The 13,534-nt window shown below is 46.1% G+C and overlaps 1 protein-coding gene and 1 long non-coding RNA gene across 3 annotated transcripts; both read right to left on the bottom strand.

The window, feature by feature from the left end:
- Window positions 1-213: 213 nt before the first annotated feature.
- Window positions 214-6,573, bottom strand: LOC104789790 (uncharacterized). Its single transcript, XR_015561604.1, has 3 exons — window positions 1,213-6,573; window positions 997-1,127; window positions 214-441 (listed from the first exon to the last, which is right to left on the bottom strand). It is a non-coding gene; the product is annotated as an uncharacterized LOC104789790 (long non-coding RNA).
- A 2,069-nt stretch (window positions 6,574-8,642) lies between these two features.
- On the bottom strand, window positions 8,643-13,244 carry LOC104789775 (meiosis-specific protein ASY2-like). 2 transcript variants are annotated; one of them, XM_010515431.3, is made up of 4 exons: window positions 10,540-13,244; window positions 10,319-10,465; window positions 9,687-10,240; window positions 8,643-9,621 (listed from the first exon to the last, which is right to left on the bottom strand). In XM_010515431.3, exons 3-4 carry the CDS (start codon window positions 9,747-9,749, stop codon window positions 8,722-8,724), a joined length of 963 nt encoding a protein of 320 aa, XP_010513733.2. In that variant the 5' UTR covers window positions 9,750-10,240; window positions 10,319-10,465; window positions 10,540-13,244; the 3' UTR covers window positions 8,643-8,721. The 2 variants fall into 2 exon arrangements, with proteins under 2 accessions (XP_010513733.2, XP_010513727.2); XM_010515425.3 differs by lacking the exon at window positions 8,643-9,621 and having other exon boundaries at window positions 9,750-10,240.
- Between the last annotated feature and the right edge of the window lie 290 nt (window positions 13,245-13,534).

Genomic DNA, 13,534 nt, shown 5'->3' with positions numbered 1-13,534 from the left:
TTTTTTGTATGGCCTAAGGATGGGCTAAGAAAGTTAGCTAATACTTATCTCCATGATCTAAAAACAAGCCATGTTGTTTTCATTTGCATGGTTCTATGCACATGTTGTAATGGAGTTTGAGGCAATTGACTTGTCGGTTTATACAAGTGATCAAGACAATGGGATATATGCACAATAACTCTAACGGTGGTATGAAGTTACTCAAAAAGTCGATGAAGAGTAAAATGATAATTTTATAAGTTCCAAAACAACAATTTAGCAACAGAGGATGTTGTAATTTGTATTTATCCAACCACACAAATAGAGATATACAACAAGACTATATAATTCACTAGAGCTAATTGTTGTTATTGCACCCTAAGTATCCCAATCCAGATTTTAGTCTCTGATGGTCCTTCTTTGATAACTTATACTCACCACACAAAACACTTGCATTGTAGCCTGAGAAATCATCAAAAGCCAAACAAGCAAGTGTTAAACAAGTGAGAAATATTTTAAATTATCACACCTTTACAAGAACCAAGAAGGGACAAACTGTATACAATAAACTCCCAATACAAAGGCAAAAACATTAAACCAAGTAATCATCAATTTCATAACCGTATAGTGCATCATATAGTCTGTATGACTTCATTCACATATATTGATTCAAAACTAGAAGCGTTTTCACTTTCCAATCACTTAAACTAGAAGAGTCAATGAAGCCATAAACCTACTAAATTCGTCTGTCTTGATGCAGAGTACAAACAGAGTGCCAAAACAACCCAGAAAATTATGGAACTTGGTGGACCAAATTGCCAACACAGAAGCAAATCTTAATTTAGGTTTACGATTTTAAAATTATGACCAAATTGCCAACACAGAAGCAGAATGACAACCCTGCGAACAGTCTACTTTGGAATTTCCCATCAAACCAAATGGAACTAGAAGACTATCCAAATGGAACTAGAAGACTATCTTTATTTTGAATGTCATTTATGTCATGTTTCTATTTACCTTCCCTCATGAGCTTTCAATGCTATAATATCTCCACTTGCTTCTTCAACTGACTATTCTCTAGGGACAGCTTTGAGTGTGTCTGAAGAAGTGAAGCCACTCTCACTGATAAATCTGCTTCCATCAAATACCTGCCAAAGGACACCATCAAGAATGTTATTATAGACTTTTTCTAAATTAATACCCTTGAAACGAAGAATCAGGGTCATGACTCACCCCATAGAAGGCTCCAAGAGAAGAGCATCCAACAGTTGAATCAAGATGATCAACAAGATCATCGATGCAAATGTGTTCATATTCCATGAACTGTTTTGCCCCTTGCTCATCACAACTTCCTGATCGGTATACAGGAAAAAAATCTGAGTTTTCATGAAGTGACTTCATAGCCAAATTACAAACATCCACATCATTCGAATCCCATTGCAACAAGAATAAGAAAAAAAGAGTAAAAAAGGTGAAAAATCATTCGGAGGTTTTAGTTTACTTATCTGCTTAGTATCATCTAAGTGCTCTAAAGTATCATCAATTTCTGTTGCAGAAGAAGCATTATTATTTTTATCGAAATCTCCCTCAAGATTCGTTAACAAAGGTGAAAAATCCATACTCAGCGCTGAGTTCTTCTCTGAATCTTATAAGCAACAGAATTGAAAACGCTATCACTGAAGGGAATAGTTACTGAAGAGACTCTGTTTGGATTGCTGATAAGATTTTTCTATCACCCTGTTAGGGGTGGATTTCACTCCAACAATAGGCCTAGTCCAGAAAAAACCCAAAAAGATTAATAGGCCGAGCAGGGTACTTTGGTCTTTTCAGATGACGAACCGACACAGTAATCTATAAATAGTGAATGTACGGCTTACGGCGTAGGGACACAGAAAACGGGGAGGAAATTCGTACAAGAGAACAGGTTCTCGCAGTATCGAATTGACGAGCTCGAAGTTCGTCAATTGTTTCTTTTTCGTCATTTCGTAGCTCGTCGTTACTAATTGTAGCCCGACTTTTTCATATATAAAAGAGAACTTCGACCCTCTAAATACCGAAATAAAACACTTTAATTGGACCTATTTAGACATCAACAATTTGGCATGCCAGGAAGAGGGAACCAAGTCGAGATTCTCTTTGAAAGTTTTAAGAACGGACCTACAATAGATACGCAAGATGACCATAGCCACAAAGGAAGGAAGCAAGGAAGCCGAATCGTCAGGGGGAACAACAACCCCGACAGCGGGTCAAGTAGGACAGGCGGTCCTCCCAAACCCGGATGCTCCAAGAAAGGCTGCTACAGCGGAGAGTCCAGAAGCGTTCGTCATCGCAAGAAATCTAGCGAGCCCGACGATCACAGAACCGACTCTGAACCCAGCGCAACTCACCCTGATCAATAGCCAGCCCGTCTCCAGCATAGACGAGCTATTCCCCGGGATCTTAGCACACCTCGACCAACAGGAACAGCAAACCAATACTCGATTGGACGCATTAACCGCAGCACAGGTCAGAATGATGCCAAGGCCGTCTGCGGAAACTGGCGGACCCGAGCGCGACCCTAACCCGCGTATCGTTGAACAGAGTGACAACGCCAAGGATGCCGAGCTAAAGCAAATTAGGGAAAAGATGCAAGAGATGGAGACTATATTTCATAAAGCGACGAGTAGAGCACCAGAGGTAGATCTCATGCTCGAGGCAACTCAGCGAACCCCATTCTCGGTGAGGCTTGCAACCACACAAGTAAAGCGAGCGGTCAAGCCAAGGCTGGGTTACTACGATGGGACAGTCGGCCCACGAGACTTTCTGCTCACTTTCGGGGTAGCACTCGGCCCCCTACAGTTCAGCCCGACAGAATACGATGCTGGAGCATGCCAAGTCTTCGCCGAGCACTTGACTGGAGCAGCTTTGAGTTGGTTTCCGCGGCTCCCATCTGGATCGATTGATAGTATCAAGGAACTGATAACCGAGTTTTTAAAGCAGTTTTCCGTTTTGATGGAAAACAAGAACTCCCATGCCGATCTGTACGCACTGACTAAAGGGCGAAACGAATCACTTCGATCTTTCATCGGACGTCTTAAAGAAGTCGTCGTTAACGTCTCAATTCCAGATGCTGCAGCTATCGATGCACTCAAAAACACGCTGTGGTATGAATCTCGGTTTAAAGAAGAGCTGTCCTTGACCCATGTAGAAACCATAGCCGACGCGCTACTACGAGCTGCGAAGCACATAGAAGTCGAAGAAGAAAAGGTGGTCAACGCTAAGAATCATGCCACAGAAACAAGCGTCGCAGCCAAGCAACCAACAATCACAGCTCCAAAGGTCGAACACGTTGAGCCGCGCCAGCACTTCTCCCGAAACCCAGAACGAACTCGCCGAACCTTCCCGATCGGTGAAACTAAGTACATTAGAAAGGAAGGAGGTGAGAGCAGCGCATATCAATATTGCGACTTCCATCAGAGTACCACACATTCAACCGAGGAGTGCCGTTACCTCCAAACAATCCTGATGGAGCGATACAAAAAGGGTGCGTTAGTAGTCGAGTCTGACAGAAGCAAGACACCCCGACCCAGAAAGAGCGATACCAAAAGAGCTGAGAATATCGCCCGCAAATTTGTAAAAGACTCAAAGACACTCGCTTACCAAGGTGAGGACGAGATAGAAATCCCCGATGATGTCAATCACGAAAAACGGCCACGCCCAGATCATCAGCCCGACCACCGTCCCCCAGTAGTTAGACTGATAAACATGATCATGGGCCGGCTAGCAGGGTGCAACAATTCGGTCAGGTCAACAAGAGACTATACCAAGAAAGCTGAAATGAAGAAATCATGGCCATCAAAGATCGGTTCCGAAAACACGTCGATAGCCTTCGACGACAGCGATCTGGAGGGTTTAGATCTCCCACATAACGACTCTCTGGTCGTCGAACTTCTAATCTGTGAAAGCGAAGTTACGAGAATCTTGATCGATACCGGAAGCTCGGTAAATGTGATCTTCAGAAACGTCCTGGCACAAATGGAGATCGGCGAGAGCGAAATAAGGCCAGAGTGCAACTCTCTGACCGGTTTCGACGGAGATCATCTCATGTCGGTCGGTACTATTGACCTGCTGATCTTTGTCGGAGGAATGGCAAGGTATTCCCCGTACGCCATCATCGACAGGCCTACCATCTACAATGTCATCCTCGGAACACCATGGCTCTACAAGATGAGGGAAGTCCCATCTACGTACCATCAATGCATGAAATTCCCAACCCCAAAAGGTGTGTTTACACTGCGCGGCAACCAGCAGAGCGCGAGAACTTGCTTCCTGATCAAACACAAAATTCGTACAACGAAGAAGTTATATCAACCAAAGCAGCAGGTCGGCAACGATGACTCGTCGCCGACCGATGGAAGACCGACCCCGATCCAACAGGGCGTCACCGCAACGGAAGAAGTAAGCCTTGACGAGGCCGACGGAAAACGATGTGTCAATATCGGAACGGAAATAACCAAAGCCATGCGCACCGAGCTGATCCTCTTCCTCAAGACAAACATCTCAACGTTCGCATGGACAGTAACCGATATGAAAGGAATTGATCCGACCGTTACAACTCACGAGCTCAATGCCGATCCAACACACAAGCCGGTCAAACAGAAAAGACGCAAGCTAGGCCCCGAAAGATCGCAAACAGTAAACGACGAAGTTGACATTGTAGAAGTCACCGGATACATTGTAGAAGTCAAATACCCCGAGTGGCTAGCCTTTTCAGGATATAACCAAATCCTGATGCATAAAGACGACCAGGAAAAGACATCGTTAATCACTGATAGGGGAACGTATTGCTACAAGGACATGCCCTTTGGTTTAAATTATGCGGGACCAACATACCAGCGGTTATTTAATAAAATGTTCGCTGAGCAGCTCGGTAGAACCATGGAGGTATACATAGACGACATGCTCGTCAAGTCACATCGTGCCAGCGATCACATCACCCATCTTCGGCAATGCTTCGACACTCTGAATAAGTACGGAATGAAGTTAAACCCAGCCAAATGCACCTTCGCAGTGAAATCAGGGGAGTTCTTGGGATACCTAGTAACTCGGCGGGGCATTGAAGCGAAACCGAAGCAGATCAAGGCGATCATTGACCTACCTTTGCCAAAAAGTGCCAGAGAGGTTCAGTGGCTAACCGGACGGATAGCCGCCCTAAATCAGTTTATATCCAGGTCGACAGATAAATGCTTGCCGTTCTACCAGCTCCTCAAAACCAAAGGGAAATTCGAGTGGAATGAGGCCTAACACGACGCGTTCGGTAAATTGAAGAATTATTTGTCAACACCCCCGGTGCTTGCAAAACCAGAGCTCGACGAAATTTTGTTCCTTTACATCGCGGTTTCCTTATCAGCGGTCAGTGGGGTGCTCGTCAAAGACGACCTTGGAGAGCAATGGCCTATTTTCTATGTAAGCAAGTCCCTCGACGACGCCGAGACCCGTTACCCAACAATCGAAAAGGTCGCCTTGGCACTTATCACCTCGGCACGGAAGCTCCGACCCTATTTCTAGTCACACACTATCGCCGTCCTAACTAACCAGCCGTTGCGGTCTATATTGCACAGTCCAACCGGGAAGATTTTAGAACATTCTTTTCGCCTCCGGTTCCAGGCAACTAATAATGTCGCCGAGTACAAAGCGCTGATTGCCGGACTCAGGCTCGCCAACAGAATGAAAATCAAACGGGTACGAGCCTTCTGCGACTCTCAACTTGCCGCCTACCTCGACATCGTCAGGGTCTTATCCAAACGTTTCGACGAATTTGAACTCGTCAAAATCCTTAGAGGGGACAACGCTCCGGTCGATGCCTTAGCAGCACTCGCTTCAACGTCAGACCCTGAACTTTGACGGATTATCTGGTAGAAAGCATCGACACGCCAAGCATAGCAGGAACTCGAGCAGACACCTGTCTTGCCCTTCACCAGCCCAACGAAATCAGAACCACCTGGCGAACGACAACTTCGCGACAGCCCTTCAACCTTCCTTCAGATAATGACAAAACAGATTGGTGGGTCGAGATTCGCGCATATCTCACCGATGGTGATGTACCAACGGATAAATAGGCGAAGCGACGATTAAAAGCAAAGGCTGCCCACTATACCCTAATGAAAGAACATCTGCTACGATGGACTGCATCAAGGCCAAGGACGTGCAGATGTTCGTCTGGAAATTCATTATCTGCCGACATGGGTTGCCATACGAGATAGTTACCGATAACGGCTCGCAGTTCATCTCCCTCCAGTTTGAAGACTTCTGTGCTAAGTGGAGAATCAAGCTACGGAAATCAACACCGCGAAACCCCCAGGGGAACGGGCAAACAGAAGCGACGAATAAAATAATACTCGAAGGCCTAAAAAAAAGAATGGACGCCAAGAAGGGCACATGGCCGACGAGCTCGACGGAGTGCCCTTGTCCTACCGGACGACCCCACGACAAGCCACGAACCAAACCCCGTTTTCTTTGGCCTATGGAATGGAAGCAATGACACCAGCTGAGGTCGGCAGTGTGAGCCTTCGCCGAACAATGCTCGTCCAAGACGCAACACTCAATAACCAGATGATCCTGGATAGGCTAGACGAGCTGGAAGAAGAACATGACAAGGCGCTTCTACAAATACAAAAAAACCAAACCGTGACCAAGTACTACAACAAGAAAGTCCATAATCGGCACTTCGACGAGGGAGATCTTGTATTACGAAAAGTCTTCGAGAACACTGCCGAGCCCAATGCCGAAAAAATGGGAGCCAATTGGGAAGGTCCATATCAGGTGTCCAAAGTCGTCCACCCCGGTGTTTACAAGCTCCTGACAATGAGCGGCGAGCCAGTACCTCACTCTTGGAACGCCATGCACCTAAAGCGATATTCGACTACACAGCCCGTTATCTACAGTTTTAACTATCCATGTAATGTGAACTAGGAGCGGTTTGATCCCTCCTGATCGGGGGGTACGTAGGTAGTCTCGTTTACGAGACACATCTGCCAATAACTATATCTTTCTTATGCTTATCAGCGATCGTACGTTGCACCATAATAACAACAAAAGCATAAAAATCGAGCTGGTTCAAAAAAAAAGCGGAGCCGACCTCTAACCCGGCAAAAGTTCAAAAGGGGGAGTCGACCCCAATACGGCACATACCAAAAAAAAAGGAGGGGGGGAAGAAGAGATCGGGATCGCTACTATCAAGCACTCCGCACAAGGCCCCTCTACTCAATCCCCAGGTCAGCGTTCGAGGGTTCGTCAAATTCCAGGCCACCGATGGTCGTCTGCCAGAAACGGCACGGATCCTTCAGTTCTTTCAGCCTGTCCATTGGGGAGACAGCACCCCTAGAGACCATCCTCTCGAGGTAGGAGCAAGCCCCCTCAACGCGACTACTCTTGCAGAAGTAGTGATCTGTACTCTCAAGCTGATTAATGTACCGCCGCAACACGTCGACCCGAGTTCGGCACGCATCGAGCTCCACATGATCTTCGTATGGCCTCCTACCAATAGGTCTAAGCTCGTCCTCTTCAACATCGGGAACCCCCGCTTCGGCCAGTAACACCTCGCAGCGAGAGCGCTCCTCGAGCACTCGGTCCCATCTCCATTTAGGAAAGAACAGCCCGTCGTCAATCAGAAGCTCGAGATGCTCCACAGTCCCATCTATACGGCAAAATTGGAAACAATGCTCGAACTGTCGACGCGTTACGACAATATAATCCCGCAGCCGTTGAATCCGAGCATGATAGTACTCCAGCTCCAAACGAATCACATCATCAGATCATACAGCGAGCCGCTCCCGCACCCTCCTCAACCACGCCGACCTCGTTGTTACAGGCATTGCAACTCGGTTTATACGAAACATACAGAGGAAAATGAAAGAAGGATGGGCAATTTATAGATTGCAAAATGCGTGTTCCTGAGGGGGGAAATAAATCAAGCCTCGGAAAACACACCCATCAAATGACCAGCGCGTTTCATAGGCAAAAAAAAAATAAAAAATAAATAAATAAATAAATATATATATATATACAGATAACTTACACTAAGTCGCGTGTTGACCTATATAATAAAACCGAGTTCGCTACTCGTAATAAGAGAACAAGCCGACCACAGCGTGTCGCATTTGTATAATTCAAGCCGAGTCACTACTCGCAATTTCATGGGCAAGCCGACCATCGCGTGTCGCACCTATATAATAAAATCGAGCTCGCTACTCGTAATAGGAGGATAAGCCGACTCCTGTGTGTCGCACTCGCACAAGAAAAAGCCGAGTCGCTGCTCGCGACTTAGAAAGAGCCGACCAACCGCGTCGCACGCCAAAAAAAAAGGGGGGAAGAGACGTAAAGGTTTCTCCCTAGCAAGTATCCCGTCAGTTGGCTCGTCACAAGCATGACGAGCGGATCTACTCTCGCCAAAGTTGGCATCCTCCCCGCAAGAGCATTGCGCCTAACCAAGGGGAAGCGAAGTCAAGCTTTCCTCCGAGGACCTTGCTTTTGCAAAGAGACGCAACAACCTCGGTCGATCCCGACGAAGAGCCTGAATCATCTAAGCGCGACACGAGAAAGGTTCGCACGTGTAAAGAAATAGCATAAAGAAATTTTAGAAACAGAAGGATGGTGCGAGCTAAGCAAAAACAAGGAGACCAGAGTAAAAGAAGGTCGTCAATTCAAAAAAAATATATAATTAATTTCCAACAACAATGCCATAGCGGCCCAGCATCCGCTACATCACGGGAAAAGTTCAAAAGAGAAGATAAGTTCAAGGGGCGACGAGACCATCCACGGGAGAATTATCACCGACGGAGCAACTGTCGAATCGTTCGGCACGGGAGGAGCATCATCTTCCAACAAGCGAGCTGGTGTCAGAGGAACAGTATTTTCTTCCTCGGCTTCCCCATCCTCACTGGACGCACGCTCCGACCTGTTATATGCGCCTCCTTCGAACTCCGAATCAGAATCATCTGCGACACCCGGGGAAGGAACCCACTCAGGAGGATCAGGGAAAGGCTCGACAAAAAAGGGGGAAATGTCAAAATCCCCGGGATTGAGATCCGGGATGTCAATCTTAAGGATTTCCTCCTTTAGCTCAGCCGCCACAACAACAACCCTCTCCTGTACTCCATCAGCCAGAAGAGAGATCTGGCCATCAGCAACCAAAGCCTCAAGCATTAGCGCATTCCCCAAGGCCTGATTGTACTCAAGCAACTTTGGGCGAGATGCCTTAACAGCCTCCGCTTGAGCCTTGTGACGATCCAGAATCTTCTGGGCACGATCGGCAACCCTATGATAAGCAACCATCTTCTGATACCGACAGAAACCATGACGACGAGCCCTGAGCCTCGTCGTCTCGGAGTCCAGAGCAGTTTGAAGTTGGGAACAAGATGCTTCTGCCATGTTGAGCTTCGACACGAGGGCAGCCTGCCCAGAATTCGCCACATCTCGCTGAAGCTCCAATTCGGAAATCTTCCCGCTCAGCGTCTGGTTCGAACGAAACGCCTCTTCGAGCTGAGCTTCGAGCTTCTTGAATTGCTCGACCGAGGGACCTGAAGGCGTCGAAGAAGCAGCAGACTCCAGATCGTAAACACGCCTCTCGTAGCCAGAAGCGAGACGGTTGATGCGACCTATGAGCTGAAACGACCACGAATCAGGAATGGAAATTAAAAAAAAAAAAAATCAATTGACGAATTGCAAACCTCGAAGGCGGTATTCACCAGATCGATGATCTTATCGCCCTCCTTCATCCTCTCGATCGGCATTAGACGACCTGACCCAAAATGGATCTTGCGAAACAGCTGGGTGCATGCCTCCGAGTCGTTCGGGAAAGCTCAGGTTACCAAATTATGAGAGAAATCCCACTGATAGTCCATGGTGTTCTGCCGCTTCGACGAATCTGATCGATCTTGAGACCGATCTGTCCTCTTCTGCGAAGGATTCGAGGAATGCTCCCTCCGACGACTGAAGTCGCCGGTAGGCTTTTTCCCTTGGGAATCAGCTCCAGCGGGAAGAGCTAAGGGATTTGATGGGAGGGGATACGAACGCGACGCCGGTCTTTTGCCAGCTCGAATCTCAGCCGCACGGGAATCCCGAGAAGCCGGAGGAGATCTTCGTGATGAGTCGACTCCGGAAGGACGAGTCTCGGGTTGGACCTCAGGGCGAGAAGATGGAGGGGGCGCAGGTCGACCAAACGCTTGACGGTAGCGAGCCGATACATTGGGAACATCCAAATTAAGTCTCCCCATCGCATTAGCTGCACAAAAATTAAGTTAAAAAAAAAGAAGGAAGAGGTTGTCAATGAACCAAAGAAACAAAAAAGTGTGACTATTACCTGTCGGTCGAGGAACTTGTTGTTTTCTCAGACGACCTCCTTTCCTCTGTCCAGAGCCTGGCCAAATATACGGACCCACTACTCGTATCGCGTCGATATCAGCTCGAAATGTAGGAGGATAAGGAAGAAAGCACCGCGGTATGACAACTGCAAAGAAGCGAACGGGATAAGTAACAAAAAATATGAGGGCCGTGAACAAGTGACAAAGAAAGATGAACTACCAGGTGAAAGGTTCCATCCGGAAAATAAAGGGATCGCAGGATCCTCGACGACCCCCGGAACCACTTTTAAGAAAAAATAAGACCCTTCCCAGTTGTGTCTGACATAATAAACTCCAGGTTTCTTTTTTCTGTCAAACGCTGTTGGACGGGTAAGTTCTTCAAAATGATCGACCGAAAGCCGAATTCCCGCTCTCTTCGCCAAGATCGAGATACCGACCGCATTTCGGAACGTAGCCGGAGCGAACTGAGAAATTGCCATTTTGCGCTTAGCAAAATACGACATCAAAAAATAGGGAAGGGGAAAAGTAACCCCACACTCGGTGAAGAGTTTCTCCGAGAGACAGATGAACCCTTCGGGAACATCCCAAGGATGCTGATCACGCTCGGGGATAATAATTATGGGATCGGCCGGAATTTCGTCGATCTGAACTGACACACAAGCCGATTCGCGCTTAGAGCGAAGATTGGGGAACAAAGAAGAGGGCATACACTCTAGTTCCGGAAGGATCGGCAACCGACGGGGGAGATCGGTGCCTGATGATGCGATTCGCCGGAACGATCGGCTCGTCAAAATCCTCGTCGACAAGAGATGGGATCTGACATGGAAGGGCTGACGAGCTCAGAACCGCCGCATCGGAAAAGATGCGCTTTTGGAGTTTGGCCAAATTGGTTTTGTCGGAATCAGACGACGATCCCGAAGAAACGTCTCTACTAGTCGGAGACCTCGCCATACGACGATCCGATCTAGTCGAACCACTAGAATCAGGCGAAGTATTCTGACGAAGGTGGCTCACCGCCGAAGAATCAGACGAAGTGGACCGGGGGGAGGCCATAGAGTCTCAAGAAAAACAATATATATAGACGAGCTAGAAGACGAGGGAAGAGAGTTCCTGGGACGTCGAGCTGAGGAAACGATCGATGGAGAGGAATGAAGCTAAAGTGAGGAAGGGGCGAGTATTTATAAGGTTGAAAGGAAGATTCCCAAAGAAATCATCATTACAACTCGAGGATCGAAGCGACGTTACAACTTTCGGATGTCATGCGCGTCAAGATAAACGCGTGATGATGCGACCGTGTTTTTCGGGAAACAGGAAAGCCCACGCGCGACTCTCCAATTTCCCAATGTTTGTCCGCGAACCCTTCAAATGCCATCATTTGCCGACTTCGGATCAGCTCGTCATTAGAAACAAAGGTTCGAAGCTTTTGCGACAGTCGGGGAATCACTGGAGGACACAGAGTTCTCCGCATAACTACGAACTGAAGATGGGGGGAATACTGTTAGGGGTGGATTTCACCCCAATAATAGGCCTAGTCCAGAAAAAGCCCAAAAGGATTAATAGGCCGAGCAGGGTACTTTGGTCTTTTCAGATGACGAACCAACACAGTAATCTATAAATAGTGAATGTACGGCATACGACGCAGGGACACAGAAAACGGGAGGAAATTCGTACAAGAGAACAGGTTCTCGCAGTATCGAATTGACGAGCTCAAAGTTCGTCAATTGTTTCTTTTTCGTCATTTCGTAGCTCGTCGTTACCAATTGTAGCCCGACTTTTTCATATATAAAAGAGAACTTCGACCCTCTAAATACCGAACTAAAACACTTTAATTGGACCGATTTAGACATCAACACACCCCAACTTATAAAGGATCAAACTTTGTGAGAAACAAACTTCACCAAAGACCTTGACAACTACAAAAAAAAAGACCTTCCTTCCAAAAAGATCAATTCCAGATTTTGATAAAATACCCAAAACCAGCAGATCCTTGATCTTGATCAAAATGGTACCCAGCAGACTCAACAAATGGAGAAAGTGAAGGAATCCAATAACCCCCACCACAGCAACAATCCAAAGCTTCTACAACTCCAATTAAGCACCAAATCAAGCTCTCAAACACAACTCTGTTATAGAACTAGCCTCTTCTTCAAGGGTTTTAAAAATCAAAAACTTTTTTTTCTCAGGTCAGATCAAGCAATCAATGATCCAGTAGTAATATAACCAATACCCGAATCAGAATTTACTAGAAGCCCTCTTTCAACAAAACCCACCTCACAAATTGATGAGAAAAAACAAGAAAATCCTTAAGCAGGTTGAGAATTCAGAAAGATAACAAAAACTACAGAAGCAAAAAGAAAAAAAAGCTCTATGATTTCTCACAGTTGATGACAATGATGATTCTCGTGTTACCCGGGAAAACGTCGTTCTATAGATCGATTTGTGTCTGTTAATAGCAAAGAAAACGACTCTCGGGGGTTTTTATTGAAACCCAATTTTTGTTGAAGATGATGAAACCAGCATCATTCACTCTTAGCCAAAACGAAGTCCGCAACCTTAAATTTGTTTGAAAAGAAAAGAAACGCTACCAAAAGAGACCTCCACTGCCAATTCCTAAAGTAGATACCACCACCACTACCTAATTCGAGAACCCCTGCTTCTCATCAAAAGCCATGTCTCGGCGGAAGAAAAAAACACCAATCCAAAACACCACTCAAACCTTCCTCATGTCGGAATCGAACCACTGCAACCCCATGTCTCATTCTCAAATCTCCAATAAAAGCCGCAATAAACAAGAACAAAAGAAGCAAAAACTTCTGGCCTAAGAAAGGGAGGTCGGAACCGGTGCTAGGTCAGCCAAATCTCCATTTTTTCCGGCGGCTAGAGCTCGAGAAAGAAAAGAGAACTAGGTTTAATCTCTTTTTTATCATAGTTTATATTTGTTTTTTTATATATATAGATTATAGTTTTTTTTAAACCAAAAAATAATTTATAATGGCACTTATGTAATTAAAAGATTATACAGGTGGTTATATGTCTTTATCCAACAAATGTATACTACTCTAGTAAGTAAAAAGAATAAGGACCTAGTCTAGTAATAAACCACGACATATGTATTAGTATAGTCATTCTTTCTATAATTTATAGTTAAACATTTTCATGATGCGCTACGGCGGGTCATGTACCTAGTGATATCTGAAATTACACTTGCGTTGTGT

This window comes from Camelina sativa, chromosome 1 (genome assembly GCF_030686135.1).
Source record: "Camelina sativa cultivar CO46 ecotype springtype chromosome 1, ASM3068613v1".
NCBI lineage: Eukaryota > Viridiplantae > Streptophyta > Magnoliopsida > Brassicales > Brassicaceae > Camelina > Camelina sativa.
The sequence above is the reverse complement of the archived record's forward strand: the minus strand, read 5'-3'. Positions and strand labels throughout refer to the sequence as shown.

Bases quoted from the DNA above. Each gene is read 5' to 3' on its own strand.
- LOC104789775 (XM_010515425.3), bottom strand. From the start codon at position 11,026: ATGCCCTCTTCTTTGTTCCCCAATCTTCGCTCTAAGCGCGAATCGGCT. The intron at 10,466-10,539 runs GTAGTTCATCTT...GCTTCTTTGCAG, and splicing joins CGGATGGAACCTTTCACCTG to TTGTCATACCGCGGTGCTTT. The intron at 10,241-10,318 runs GTAATAGTCACA...ATTTTTGTGCAG, and splicing joins ACAAGTTCCTCGACCGACAG to CTAATGCGATGGGGAGACTT.